At 36.3% G+C, this 15,431-nt stretch overlaps 1 protein-coding gene across 1 annotated transcript in view; it reads left to right on the top strand.

The window, feature by feature from the left end:
* ERO1B (endoplasmic reticulum oxidoreductase 1 beta) overlaps window positions 1–15,431 on the top strand; it is a 66,680-nt gene that overhangs the window by 31,311 nt on the left and 19,938 nt on the right. Inside the window, exons 5-8 of the mRNA XM_031001240.3 lie at window positions 1,244–1,326; window positions 7,464–7,537; window positions 14,489–14,609; window positions 15,052–15,098. Of these exons, the coding sequence (XP_030857100.2) occupies window positions 1,244–1,326; window positions 7,464–7,537; window positions 14,489–14,609; window positions 15,052–15,098 (325 nt within the window). The remainder of the gene's footprint in view (window positions 1–1,243; window positions 1,327–7,463; window positions 7,538–14,488; window positions 14,610–15,051; window positions 15,099–15,431) is intronic.

Raw genomic sequence — 15,431 nt, 5'->3', positions numbered from 1 at the left:
TGTATCCACAAGTAATATGTAATTTATTGTGTGTAAATTTTTTTAATTTAAATAATATTAAATAATATTTTTCTATTTCTTTAGGTTACAAACTTTTTTTCAGTTTGTGCTTTTACTCAGTCTTACGCTTTTGAAATTTTCTCTGTTGGTATATGTGGATTTTGCTCATCATCTTAATAGCTGTAGTCAGTTGTATGACTATAACACATATTAGCCATTCCTCTATTGATGGACATTTCAGCCCAATTTTTGGCTATTTCAAACAGTAATGCACTAGCATTTTTGTCCTTTGTCTCATTGTGCACACACGTAAGAGTTTCTCTAGGTCTACCTGTAAAGGCAGGATTGCTGAACCATAAGGCATGCCTATCTCAACATTAGAAATAATACCAAATAATTTTCCAAGGCAGTTGTACCTTTTTAAAAAAATGGTTGCCCTGGGATATGGTCTCACTAGTGGGACTGCAGGTTCAAAGGTTTAAGCATTTTGCAAACGTGTGTGTGTGTGTGTGTGTATATATGTACGTATGTATATATATGTGTGTGTATATATAACTTTTATATAAAAACCCTCTTTAGAACTAAATTTGACCATATATATATATGTTTGCACACACATATGTTATATATATATATATGGTCAAATTTACTTCCCAAGAGGGTTGTTTTTTCAGTTGATATCACCAACACATCAGTGCTAATTGTTAACTTTTACTTTTGAGTTTTTATTTATTTTTTTGAGACAGAGTCTTGCTCTGTCATGCAGGCTGGAGTGCAGTGGCGTGATCTCAGCTCACTTCAACCTCTACCTCCCAGGTTCAAGCAGTTCTCCTGCCTCAGCCTCTCCCGAGTAGCTGGGATTACAGGCGTGTGCCACCACACTTGGATAATTTTTGTATTTTTAGTAGAGACGGGGTTTCACCATGTTGACCAGGCTGGTCTTGAACTCCTGACCTCAAGTGATCCGCCCGCCTTGGCCTCCCAAAGTGCTGATTACAGACGTGAGCCACCGCACCCAGCCTAATTGTTAAATTTTAATATGTTGTTGATGGAAATAATATTTAGTTGGTGGAAATTTCTGCCTCATTTTCATTTGTATTTCTTACATATGATAGGGATTTTTATAATGGAATGTATGTATATTTAGTGTATATCATTGTTGACAGATTGATTATTCTGCCAATAGAAACTGAAATAAAGAATAAGGTAATAATTTTTACTAAACTTATGAACTTCTTTGCAGTACTTGAAAATGGCAAACAATACCAAAGAATTAGAAGATTGTGAGCAAGCTAATAAACTGGGAGCAATTAACAGCACATTAAGGCAAGTTTTATTTTGGTAATATTAAAAAAAATTCTCTTATTGATATCAAGAATCAATTTTTTATGATTTTGGTAAAACATTTTTGTACCCATTAAAGTTTTAACTAATATATTTTTAAAAGGAAGAAAAAGTTTTTCTTTATCCTAAATTTCATAATAGCTTTGCCTCTTCTTGGCTGATTTATCCTTAAATTTCTAGAATGTATCATCCATAGTAAATCTTTTAAAAAGTAGAAATTTACAAGATTGTTCAGCTAACAGGGTTTATGGATCAATTTTTCCTGATTACTATGGAAGAAGGGTCTTGAACTCCTAAATCTTTTTAAATAGTGATTGAGTCTGGATGTTACATTTTGAATGATAAAAGTTATTAGCCTGTTAAATTTCATAGATTTTTTTTTCTGTTAACTTTTCCTTATTTGTTCTAAACAGAAACCAGCATAAACAATATATAAATGGCCTCAAATTGTGTAGTATAAAATGACTAGACATAATCAGTAGTTGGGAATGAGATATTTCAGAAATTCCTTTACATTCCCATTTGATTAGGTTTGTATTTATGAGCTGGGCACGGTGGCTCATGCCTGTAATCCCAGCACTTTGGGAGGCTGAAGTGGGCAGATCACCTGAGGCCAGGAGTTTAAGACTAGCCTGGCCAACATGGTGAAACCCCATCTCTACTAAAAATACAAAAATTAGCCGGGCGTGGTGGCGGGTGCCTATAATCCCAGCTACCTGAGAGGCTGAGGCAGGAGAATTGCTTGAACCTGGGAGGCGGAGGTTGCAGTGAGCTGAGATCGCACCATTGCACTCTAACTTGGGTGACAAGAGCGAGACTCTGTCTCAAAAAAAAAAAAAAAAAAAGATTTGTATTTATGTACCTAATTGCTAATGACTCAGTATAAGTTAGCAATTTTATTTATTGAAGACAAAATTTAATATAGGAAAATAAAAGATAATAAACACCCACATACATATCCTCCATTTCAAATAAATAATCCTCCATTCCAAGTAAATAAATATTAACATTTTTTGCCATATGTTTTAAGGAACAAGAAACATCACAGATAAATTTAAAATCCCTTATGCTCTATTCTCTAATCCAGTAGAGGTAACTACTATCATGAATTTGTTGGTATATATCCAGTCTGTTTTTGTTTTTATATATTTATATGTATAAATAAGATAGTTTTATTTTGTGTATATGGTTTTATTTTTCCTTTATATAAATGATATCCTATATTTAACATTCTGCAACTTTTTTCATTGTACATTTTGCTTTCTAGATCTGTCCATGTTGAAACACAGATTTATTCTTTTAACTGATGAATGATTTCATCATATAAATATCCCATATTTTACTTAGCTATTCACTTATTGATGGATGTTTAGCTATTTCCAATTATTTACTTTTACAAACATGCCACCTTGAACATTCCCAAATATTTTTTCACATTAGAAGTAGAATTGTTGAATCTTAGGATTGTCTTTTTAATACCCATTCTTGATATTGCCTGATGACATTCCATAGTACTTGGTGTGAATATATACTGACTCCAGTGCTGACAGCTTGTATCATTCTCTACATCCTTACCAAAAGTTGATAGTTTGTTGAGTGTGAAATAGTACCTTGTTTTTATTTTATACTTTGTAATTACTAGTGGATTTGAGCATTTTTTATTTATTGGACATTTGAGTTTCTTATTCATTCAACAAATGAATGTCTACAATGTGCCAAGCACTGTTCTAGGGTACTAGGAATCCAGTAGCGTAACGGATAAAATTTCCGCCCTCGTGCAACTTGATCCTTGTCAGAGGAAATAACACGATAAACAAGTAAAATATATGAGAAATAAGTAAGTAAAATGATGATGAATGCTAGGGAAGACAGGCAGGGAAGAACAAAGAGGGCTAGGAGTGAGAGAGTGGCACTGTTTTAAATTGGGTGGTCAGAGAAGACCTAAGTGATAATACAACATTTGAACAAATTGCCGAAGAAGGTGAAGGCATGAGTCTTACTATGGTTGGCTGGGGGATGAGCATTCCAGGTATATATAAATGTTAGTTGAAAACCCCCATGGCAGGATCATGCCTAGACTTAAACACAATAAGACCAATGTAACTGGAGCACAGTCATCAAGGGCAAAGTAGCAGAAGACAAGGTCAAAAGATGCTAGGGATGGGGCAGGAGGTGGGGTGGGTAGAGATCTTGTAGAGCCTTGAAAGCAATTATAATGAGTGTTTGCTTTTAGACTGGGTGGAATAAAACTCACAGGGAGGTTTTGAACAGAGGAGTTAAGGGCATGTGTTGAGGGAGCCTGATATGTTGCAGAAGCCTTATTACGTGATTATCGTAGTAATCCAAATAAGATATTATGGTGATTTAAACCAGGGTGATAGCAGTGGAAATGATGAGAAGCGGTCAGGTTCTGGATGTATTTTGAAGATACAGCTAACAGGATTTGCTGCAGTATTGGATATGTGGTATTGAGAAGATATGAGCTTTTGGATGACTACAAGATTTGGAATTATAAAAATGGAGTTGCCATTTACTGACCTGTGGACAGCTGCAGGAGGAGCAAGTCTGATACAAAGTTATAGTCAAATTTGGATTTGTTAAGTTTGAGCTGCCTGTGAGACATCCACTTGGAGATTTCAGGTAGGCAGTTGGATATACAAATCTGAAATAGGGGAGAGGTCTGGATGTCAGTCAATGAATAGATGGTGTTTAGCAGCCATAAACCTAAATGAGATCACCAAGGAGAGAGTGTAAATAGAGGAATGATCTAGGGACTAGGCTTAAGTCATTCGAAGATTTTGGGGTAAATTGCCAGTTTATATTCTTTGTCATTTTTTTCTCCATTGGGTTTGGATTTTAAAATTATTACTGATTTGTAAGCATTCTTTATATAATGTGATAATTCTTTGTTGGCTGTGTTGTTAGGATTTGTCCTTTAATTTTGCATATAGTTTTTTGTTGTTGAACAGAAATTATTCTTTAAACTTAAAAAATTTAAGTATAATACACATATGGTGGAATAGAAAATTCTTAAGTGTAAAGGTCAATGTAACTTTACAAAGTGAACCCAACTCTATAGCCACCATCCAGAGCATTATACTTGCTGTCCAGATTACCATGTGTACTTTCCTAGTCATTATCACCTTCCAAAGTTAACCGTGATTTTGAGATACTGACAGAGATTAGTTTTAACTGTTTATAAATAGAATGATATAGAACATATTCTGTTGTATCTGGCTTCTTTTTGTTAACATGTGTCTGAGATTCATTCATGTTTTTGGGCATAGTAATGTTTAATTCTTTTTTATTGGCACATAGTATTCTATAGTAAGAATGTGCCATGTTTCCATTCTGCTCTTGATAGCTTATGCTTTGGGACCATTTCAGAAATATTTTGGTGGATACAGTTGGACATGGTGGCTCATGCCTGTAATCCCAGTACTTTGGGAGGCCAAGAGAGGAGGATTGTTTGAAGCAAGGAGTTCAAAATCAGCCTGGCCAACAAGTGAGATCCTGTCTCTACAAAAAATTAAAAAAAAAAATAGTCAGGTGCAGTGGCATGGGCCTATAGTCCCAGTTACTTGAGAGGCTGAGGCAGGAGGATCACTTTGAGTTCATGAGTTTGAGACTGCAATGAGCTATGATTGTGCCACTGTACTCCCCAGCCTGAGTGACAAAGTGAGACACTATCTGTGAAAAAATAAAAAACAAATTTGGTGCATACATGTGTATATTTTTATGGAGAATATACCGAGAAATGAGATTAGGTACTGCCAAATTGTTTTCTAAAATTGCTACCAAATTATATTGCTACTAGCAGTGTGTCAGTTATCTGTTCTACAACTTCTCCAGTGATTGGTACTATGATTTTTAAACAGCTTTACTTTGAGGTATAATGAAATATGATACACTGCATATAAAGTATACAGTTTGATGTTTTGACATGTGTCCACCCATATAACATCATCACAATTAAGATACCATAGGCTGGGTGTGGTGGCTCATGCCTGTAATCCTAGCACTTTGGGAGGCCGAGGCAGGGGGATCATGTGAGGCCAGGAGTTCAAGACCAACCTGGCCAACATGGTGAAAATACTACTTAAATACTACTAAAAATAAAAAAAAATTAGCCAGGCGTGATGGCAGACGCCTGTAATCCCAGCTACTCAGGAGGGTGAGGCAGGAGAATCACTTGAACCCAGGAGGTGGAGGTTGCGGTGAGCCAAGATCGTGCCACTACACTCCAGCCTGGGTGACAGAGTAAAACTATGTCTCAAAAAAAAAAATATATATATATATATATATATGTGTGTGTGTATACATATATTGACTGGGCATGGTGACTCACACCTGTAATCCCAGCACTTTGGGAGGCCAAGACAAGCAGATCACTTGAGCCCAGGAGTTTGAGACCAGCCTGGGCAACATAGCAAGACCCTGTCTGTCCAAAAAAATAAATAAATAAATTAGCTGGATGTGTTGGCGTATGTCTATAGTTCGAGCTACTTGGGAGGCTGAGGGTAGAAGGATCACTTGATCCCAGAAGGTCAAGGCTACAGTGAACTATGATGTCAGTGCACTCCAGCCTGGGTGCAGTGAGACCGTGTCTCAAAAAATATATATTTATCACTCCCAGAAAGTTTCTCATTACCTATTCCATCTTTTATGCTCCTCATTTCCCAGTTTGAAGACTACTACTTTAACCTTGGGACACTATCTTGAAAGGAAGTGCTGAGTTAAGCCCAAGAAATTCTCATGCAAATAGTGTTGCATCCATCTTCAAACTGACGTTTGGAAAAGCTGAAGTAGATAACCTCTAAGGTCCCTTCTAACTCATTTATAAATCACACTGAGCCAGCTTTATTAGCATTAGATGCACGTTCAGTATTTTTTCGGGCTTAGGCATGGCTTTACTGTGGTTTTAGGCAGGGGTTAGGTGAAAGAATCAGCAAAGCCTCTTCAAATGAGGATGCTCAAAGAAAGTTCCTGAAAGTCATATTGTTAACAAGAAAATAGGAATTTATATCACTATTGATTTGTTCTTCACTACTTTCAACGTAAGATCTATCTTATTAAACACAAGTTTAGTTAACGTCATTTTAGCTGTAATTAGGCATTATTGTTTATGGCATCACATATTTCAGTTGAGTCAACTGTGATACAATATTTTTGTTAATTTTTATTATATACTCCCATAGGGAAAAAAATTCCACAGTAAGTTGAACTGGAAAAATGTATTGATAAAGTTGATGTAGTACAGCCAAGCTTATACACTTCTTTGTAGTGGCTTCTCAAATACAAAACAAATTCTTGATTATGACAGTACCACATTTGGGAATTACCTGATTTTTACCTTTATATACCTGATTTATACAGTTTTTTGTACCTTGTTTTTTCCTTTTGTGTTATGAATAAAGAGGGTAGCAAAATGATGCCTCTCTGATAGATCCTACCATCATGAGTATTCAATACAGAGAAGGCCTGAATATAGGTTCAAGTTAATGTAGATCAAAGTTGATTTCAATGAATGCAGTTGTTACTTATCAGTTCTTCAAGTTAGAAATCTTGATCATAGATTTTGTTAAATGTTAACTAAGCTGTGAAATGAATGATACACCATGATAAAAGTGGCATTGTTGTAACCAGTGAATACCACATTGGATGGGAGATTATAGAAATACAGTTATTGGTATTTTAGATCTTGTAAGTATAGACGCAATTTAAATTAAAAGAATTCTGAAAGTAAATTTAATTACTTCAGGAAAAAATACATTTAACATTATAATTTCTAAGTTAATTGAAAAGTTTAGCTTGAGTTTTGTGTTTAACTACATGTTATATGTATTTACAAATTAATTTCTCCTCAAAATAATTATTATTGACTAGTCCTAATAATTCAGTGTAGTTAAGAAATATAAATTACTCAAGGAAATTAATATATATATTTTCATATAACTTGTTTTTTGTCATTCCTTCATGTAATCACTAATAGCAGAATTGTGACATCATCTAATCTTTAACTGACCTCAGATTATCTATTTTAATTACACTAGAATAGAGTATTAAAAGTTTCAGCTCCAAATTTAATAATTTTTCTTTTTTATTCCTCCTTCCCATAGTAATCAAAGCAAAGAAGCTTTCATTGACTGGGCAAGATATGATGATTCACGGGATCACTTTTGTGAACTTGATGGTAATACAATAAACTATTATAATTAAATTATTTTAACTTTAACCCTTTTATAAGACATTTTAATCAATGAAAATATAAACTGAATTATAGCTTCAGTACTGGATTTTGCTATGTAGACCTTATTATTCATAATGGCATTTATTGAGAGCCTATGTTCCAGGCCCTGTGTTAAGTGCCTTAAATACATTTTTTCTGGTCTTTGCAGCTACCTTCATAAGTGTGTATTATTTCATATCTGAGAAAACTGAGTCTGAAAAAAGACTAAATAACTTGCCCAAGATCACACAATAGCAAGAGGCTGAGGCAGGATTTGATCCCATATCCGAATCCAAAACCTGTATTCTTTCCATTATGATATACCATCTGCCATGGACCTTCAATTGAAGCCACTTAGTTATAGGTCTGTGAACATTTTGTAAAAATATTTATACTGGAATTTGCTAGAGTTCTTAACAAACTCATGTAAAGATGCTTTCTAATGCTGGAGAGGACTCTAATTCGACTTCTCCACAGCCCTTTTTCCAAGAGTTCCCTGAAATGGTAGAAAGACTGGGCACTATCCACCAGAGTAACTACCACTTCTCTTAACAGAAGGTAATTGCAGTGACTCAAAATTTTTTATCTGTAGGATAATATTCCCAAAGAATTGTGCTGAGTAGGCATAAATCATTCATTTAGTTTCTCTTCACCTTTTTCCTTGGTATTGTTATATTTTTCATAGTGGAAAAGAATTTGGGGATTAAGTGTGCATAGTTGGAAATAGTAGTTCTTTGGAACTCTTCAAGCATCTAGAATGATCTGCTTTCTAAAGTTTTAAAAAAGATTCACAGGTAGAATTGTGCTAGAAATCCAGCCCATAGTGGAGTAAGTTAGAGTGAGCTTCTACGATAGTATGGTAAACTGAGAATAATACTGGGAGATGGAATGTTATCTTGGCTTATATGGTTTCAGTAAGGAAATTTTAAAGGAATCTGAGTGAGGTTATACTAAGGGATAATTAATGAAGTATCTGTCCTCTCTATGATATAGAGAATTGGTAAAAGTTTTATCAAAGCAAGCCATTGAACCTCTCCTTACTCTCACATTTGCTCTTTGGTTGCCATTTATATTTGAGTGCTTAACACTCATAGTCATTTATTTCTAAATTGTCCATTTACCTATTCTTTGATTAAAGTATAAATAATAGTGCTTATTTAATAGGTTTTCAAATTAATAATTTGTGTGACTATATATTACTCTTATGGTAAATAGGTATTTAATAAAAATACTTAATTGCAGGAAGTACTTGCTATAAATAAATTGATATGTAGATTACCTGCCATCAGTATAAACAGTGTTAACGATTTTTTTTTTTTTTTTTTTTGAGACAGAGTCTTGCTGTGTCACCCAGGCTGGAGTGCAGTGGCACGATCTCGGCTCACTGCAAGCTCCGCCCCCCAGGTTCACGCCATTCTCCTGCCTCAGCCTCCCAAGTAGCTGGGACTACAGGTGCCCGCCACCACGCCCAGCTAATTTTTTGTATATTTAGTAGAGACGGGGTTTCACCGTGTTAGCCAGGATGGTCTCGATCTCCTGACCTCGTGATCCACCTGCCTCGGCCTCCCAAAGTGCTGGGATTACAGGCTTGAGCCACTGCACCTGGCCGTGTTAACTATTTTTTAAAATATTAGTTTCTTAAATTGTAGAAAGTAAGAAATATTTTTTAAGAATTTACATGAAATCATCCCCTTAAGATTTTCAAGATTATATTTAAAATCAATTATTTTTATATTCTTATAAAACCATGGTACCTACTAGTTGGTTTACCATGACTCTTCTGAGTTGTAATGTTCATATATATTCCAATGGTTTATATGCAGTTTGTTTTTGTTTTGTTTTGTTTTGAGATGGAGTCTCACTCTGTTGCCCAGGCTGGAGTGCAATGGCACAATCTTGGCTCACTGCAACCTCTGTCTCCTAGGTTCAAGCAATTCTGCCTCAGCCTCCCTAGTGGCTGGGATTATAGGCTTGCACCACCATGCACAGCTAATTTTTTTTTTATTTTTAGTAGAGACAGGGTTTTGCCATGTTGGCCAGGTTGGTCTCGAACTCCTGACCTCAGGTGATCCGTCTGCCTTGGCCTCCCACAGTGCTGGGATTACAGCCATCAGCCACCGTGCCTGGCCTATAGTAGTTTTTAAAATTACTGTCAGGGTAGCTTTAGAATCATTGTTTAGTTATTGCTGTTTCCCAAATTCAGTGGATTAAAACAAAAATATAAAGAATATTCACCCAGTTTACTAGGGAATATATCCATATACCCATTTCCTGCTGTTTTGTTGTTGATAATGACTTCATTTGAATGGAAGATGATCCCTATAGATTAAATAGTAGTTTTTAAAATAGTTTAGTAATTTAATATCCTTTAAGGTAAACTGCTTTCCCTACCACTCTTTTTTGTTGTTGTTGTTGTTACTGTCTTTATCATGGCTTGCTTCTTGTTCATGTTTCTCCTCAAATGTCACTTTATCAGAAAAGCCTGCTCTCATCTCGCTATATAAGATAGTAGTCACTATCACTCCCTGTCCCTTTGCTTTGATGGCCCCCACCCTGCCCAAGCACTAACAACTGTCTGACAGTATATGGCATATTATTGAGTGTATCGGTTTCTTGTCAGTCTTCCCCAGCTAGATTGTGAGCTACTTGAGGGCAAGGGCTTTGTTTTTGGTTCACTAATGTATCCCTAGTGCCTAGAATGGTGCCTGGACGTGGTAGATGCTTAGTAAATACTTGCTGAATGAACTAGTTGGTTCATAAAAAGCCTAAATAGCATGATAGATTTTTAGTTTTATTTTTTCCCTTAAAATATGTTCATTAATAAATTTAATGTTTAAAACAGTAGTTTCTAAATCTGGTTGTGTATCAAAATTTCTTGAGAGCTTTATAAACTGTAGCTTCTCCTTGACTGTAAATCATGTTTTAATAGTGAGTTAGTAGCAGTTTGGGGTAGGGTTGGTGATGGAGGGCTTTAAGCTTAATCCTGAGTCTATAATACAGTATTTTTTTTATCTGTGACCATAGCAAAGAGCTTGCACACTAAGTTGTCCTGTATGCTACCATTAATGTTTAAGAGATATATGAGTTAGGAAGTAGGGAGGAAAGTTTAACATTCTAGAAAATGTGGTATGACCTCATAACTCTATTAAATTAGGACAGTGGAAAGGAAATTCAGTTAGAAAAAAATCGTATACTTAAGGCCAGGCACGGTGGCCCATACCTGTAATCCCAGCACTTTGGGAGGCTGAGGCAGGTGAATCACCTGAAGTTAGGAGTTTGAGACTGGCTTGGCCAACATGGCGAAACCCTGCCTCTACTAATAATACAAAAACTAGCCAGGCGTGGTGGTACATGTCTGTAGTCCCAGCTACATAGGAGGCTGAGGCAGGAGAATTGCTTGAACCCAACAGGCAGAGGTTGCATTGAGCTGAGACCATGCCATTGCACTCCCCCCTGCGCGACAGAGTCAGCCTCATCGGAAAAAAAAAAAAAAAAAATATATATATATATATATATATACTTGGAGGAAATAACACTAGTTCAACTTCATGAATTCCAAGAATAAGGAATTATGAAGCTGCTTTGTAGAGGCAGAAAGAAGATAAAACTTTTGTGGGGGAGGGTCATAGTAGAGGGCCAGATAATTTAGAGAGAATTATCTGAATGAATGATGCAGCTGTGCAAACTGAGACAAGTAGCAGTTGAACAAATGAAAATCAGTGTCACAGATGGCCCAGGGATAAGGATGGGCACTACCAGCTAGTGTGTTTGTAGAGAACTTGGCCTGTAGATGCTTTCTGCCACACACGTTGCTCACTCTGGATGTCCCATGAAATTCTTGTCAGTATAGAGCAGAGGTTGGTAAGCTTTTTAAGAAAATGGACTAATGGTAACTATTTTAGGCTTTATATACTGACTATAGGGTCTCTGTTGGAATTACTCATCTCTGCCATAATAGTGTGAAAGCAGTATGTAAACAAATGAACATGGCTGTGTTCCATGAAAACTTTATTTACAAAAATAAGCAGCAGGCCAGATTTGGCACACAAGCTGTAGTTTGCAAACTCCTTGTATAGGTTAACAAAACCCACTCTTTTCATGATTTGAAAAAGTATTAAAAGATTTTTTTAAAAAGTATTGATTAAACTAAGGGAATAAACATTAAGAACATTGAAAATGTAAGTTTTACTTAAGTAGTTATAAAAACTGATGTAATTGAGCTGTGTGTCGTGGTGAGCACCTGGAGTCCCAGCTACTTGGGAGGCTGAGGCAGGAGGCTTGCTTGAGCTCAGGAGTTCGAGTCCAGCCTGCACAACAAAGTAAGACCACATTTCTTAAAAAAGAACAATGAAAAACCTGATATAATTGATTTTCCTCTTGTGATTTTTTTAGCTCCCTTAAAGTATATTTTAAATCATCATGGTTTAATATCTGAATCATGGTTTTTCTTCTTTATTGGTTATTTGGTTGGTTTTCTTGGGAAAAGAGGTTGGTACTAGTCCAATTTGCACGTTTGTAGAGGATTCTATATACATATAGTCCTACATGTACACACACATACACAAATTATTTATAAATATATACATATATATGTGTCAGAGAACATAAATCAATGTTATATTTAATTGTGAAGCTTGTATATAATTCAGTTTTGCAGACGAATTTATTCAAGAGCAGCTTATGGAGATTAAAACTATACAATTTAGAAATTAAATACTGAATTTTAAGATTTTTTTTCTTTACTAAAAGCCATACTTTCTTTTTTTTTTAAAAAAAAAAAAAAAGGCTGTTGCCCAGGGTGGAGTGTAGTGGTGCCATCATAGTTCACTGCAGCCTCCGACTCCTGGGCTCAAGTGATCCTCCCACTTCAGCCTCCCAAGCAACTGGGACTAGAGGCATGTGCCACCATGCCCATATCAAAAGCCATACTTATACTTCATAGTTTGAATTTTTATTTTAAATTAAGATTTTAAAAGTTATTGTTTTTGAGCCCTGAGTCAATCTGTGTTCTTGGACAGTTTTTTCTATCCATCTGTAAATTGTTTTCCTTGCCTTGCTTTTTGTAGTGGAGTATCTTTACAAATTTAGAGCTAGAAATAGAGCCAGTATTCTTATAGTCTGCAAAATCATGTTTCCATTGTCTAAGTTATATACAACCCACTTAATATAGTAAATTGTTAGTTATCCTTGTATTCTTCCTACATCATGAAAGTGCCAGGCAGGTGGATCACCTGAGATCAGGAGTTTGAGACCAGCCTGGCTAAGATGGCATAACCCCGTCTCTACTAAAAATACAAAAAATCAACCAGGCATGGTGGCGAGTGCCTGTAATCTCAGCTACTTGGGAGGCTGAGACAGGATAATTGCTTGAACCTGGGAGGCGGAGGTTACAGTGAGCTGAGATCTCACACTGCACTCTAGCCTGAGAGACAAAGCAAGACTCTGTCTCAAAAAGAAAAGTGCCAGGTAATTCTTGGAAGGCATGGATCAAGATGCTGTTTTGCCCTTGTGATCATGGATAATCCCAGTCTGTGGTCATTGACTGTCCAGGGAATACTGTTTACTAACAGGAAAGTATACCATCAGGTAATGAAAGAGAGACATTTAATGACCACATTTGACTCCTGTTTTAAAGCAGCTGCCTCTGTACTATTGTTTAAATTCATGACAACAAACGGTAGTAAGCATATAAATAAAGGAATATATGTGTGCCATATATAACACTTGAGCATCTATGTATTATGAGCATACATGTGTGAGGCATGGTCATTATAATTTTTCTTTAGCTATGAAAAGCACGTTTCCCATTTCTATTCAGAATGTGAGCTTCAATAATTAAGATTTTTAAAATCTTTTGTATTTCTCAGAGATCTCAATTAAAATGTCCAAATAGGGCCGGGCACAGTGGCTCACACCTGTAATCCCGCCACTTTGGGAGGCCGAGGCAGGTGGATCATGAGGTCAGGAGTTTGAGACCAGCCTGGCCAACATAGTGAAACCCCGTCTTTACTAAAAATACAAAAAGTAGCCAGACATGGTGGTGCACGCCTGTAGTACCAGCTACTTGGGAGGCTGAGGCAGGAGAATCACTTGAACCTGGGAGGCGGAGGTTGTGGTGAGCTGAGATTGCGCCACTGCATTCCAGCTTAGGCAACAGAGTGAGACTCCGTCTCAAAAAAAAAAAAAAAAAAAAAAAAGTCCAAATAGTGGAGATCGGGTAAATACTCATTTGGGTTTCAGTATGGAAAATGGTTATTTAGTTTTAAATATTTCAACAAGGTTGTGAAAGTTGTGCCTACTATGTTTTAGTTTGAGAGCAAAAAAAACACTTCAATATGTTGACATCAGTAAAAATAGTAATATATAACTTTTAAAAACTAGAGCATGGTATAGCTTTATGAATAATCAGATTTGGATCACAAAGTTATGGAGCCGTTTACTTCATCAGTCCAAGCAGAGAGTAGCAGAGAAATCTCTATTTTTAATACAATATATGTTACAAAATGTTTCCAAGTGCGTGGTTAGGTGGATATATTCTTAGAGAAGAAATCATATGAAATATTAAAGCAGGTTATGATTCTGTTTGGTCTTTTCAATCCTGGGTGGTTAAAACTTAAGAAATGATTCATGTCTCTAATAAGGTGAAGGGAATGTTATATTACTTAAAAGAGCACTGCGTATCCAAAGGAAATGGAAGAGTTGTTTTTTCTTCTCTTGAGGAATTTGTCCAAGTTATTACAAATCTTGCGTCAAGTACAGTCACAAGTAAACTAACCACTATACCATTTAAGTTGGAGATTACTTGAAAAGCATGACATTTTTCTTACCTTTGAGTAGTCCGGTTTGCTTTGTACTGTTAAGTCTTAGATAAATGGTGAAATATGGATGGTTTTTATGAATTTTTTTCTTGTTCAGATGAGAGATCTCCAGCTGCTCAGTATGTAGACCTATTGCTGAACCCAGAGCGTTACACTGGCTATAAAGGGACCTCTGCATGGAGAGTGTGGAACAGCATCTATGAAGAGAACTGTTTCAAGTAACTGGAGGGGGTGGGGGAAGAAGGAATGACTGACAGAGGGTCGGGAGAGGCCGGGTGCTGTGGCTCACGCCTATAATCCCAGCACTTTGGGAGGCCAAGGTGGGTGGATCATCTGAGGTCAGGAGTTCAAGACCAGCCTGGCCAACATGGTGAAACCCCATGTGAACTAAAAATACAAAAAAATTAGCCGGGCATGATGGCAGGTGCCTGTAATCCCAGCTACTTGGGAGGCTGAGGAAGGAGAATCGCTTGAACCCGGGAGGCAGAGGTTACAGTGAGCAGAGATTGCGCCACTGCACTCCAGCCTGGGTGACTAAGTGAAACTCTGTCTCAAAAAAGAAAGAGGGTGGGGAGGGGAGTATTTGTTTCTATTGGAATAAAATTATACACTATAAAAGTTAAAACATTCTATGTTTGGGTATTATGCTTTCTTTTTCAGGCCTCGATCTGTTTATCGTCCTTTAAATCCTCTGGCGCCTAGCCGAGGTAGGTTTTTCATATGTACATTTTCATGCTTTTCATTGTTTATAAAATGTCTTTATAACTAAACTTCATATTGAAAAAACTTTCATTTTTATATTTTGTTTAATTTGAATGATGAACAAAAAGTGTAAGATTAGTTCACAGTCAAGTCTCGAGATTTCTAGGCATGTTGTTTTATATAATTACTGTTATTTATTGAGTGCCTGCTCTGTGCCAGACCCTAAACTAGGAAGTTTATGTAAAATAATTAAAATATGTGAGTAATCAATATATATCAAAGATTTCCTGGGGACTTATTAAAAAATCTGGTTGCTCAGGCCCTACGCTATATTAATT

The sequence above is a fragment of the Gorilla gorilla genome, chromosome 1 (assembly GCF_029281585.2).
Source record: "Gorilla gorilla gorilla isolate KB3781 chromosome 1, NHGRI_mGorGor1-v2.1_pri, whole genome shotgun sequence".
Taxonomy (NCBI): Eukaryota; Metazoa; Chordata; class Mammalia; order Primates; family Hominidae; genus Gorilla; species Gorilla gorilla.
This window is presented reverse-complemented; position numbering and strand designations above follow the sequence as displayed.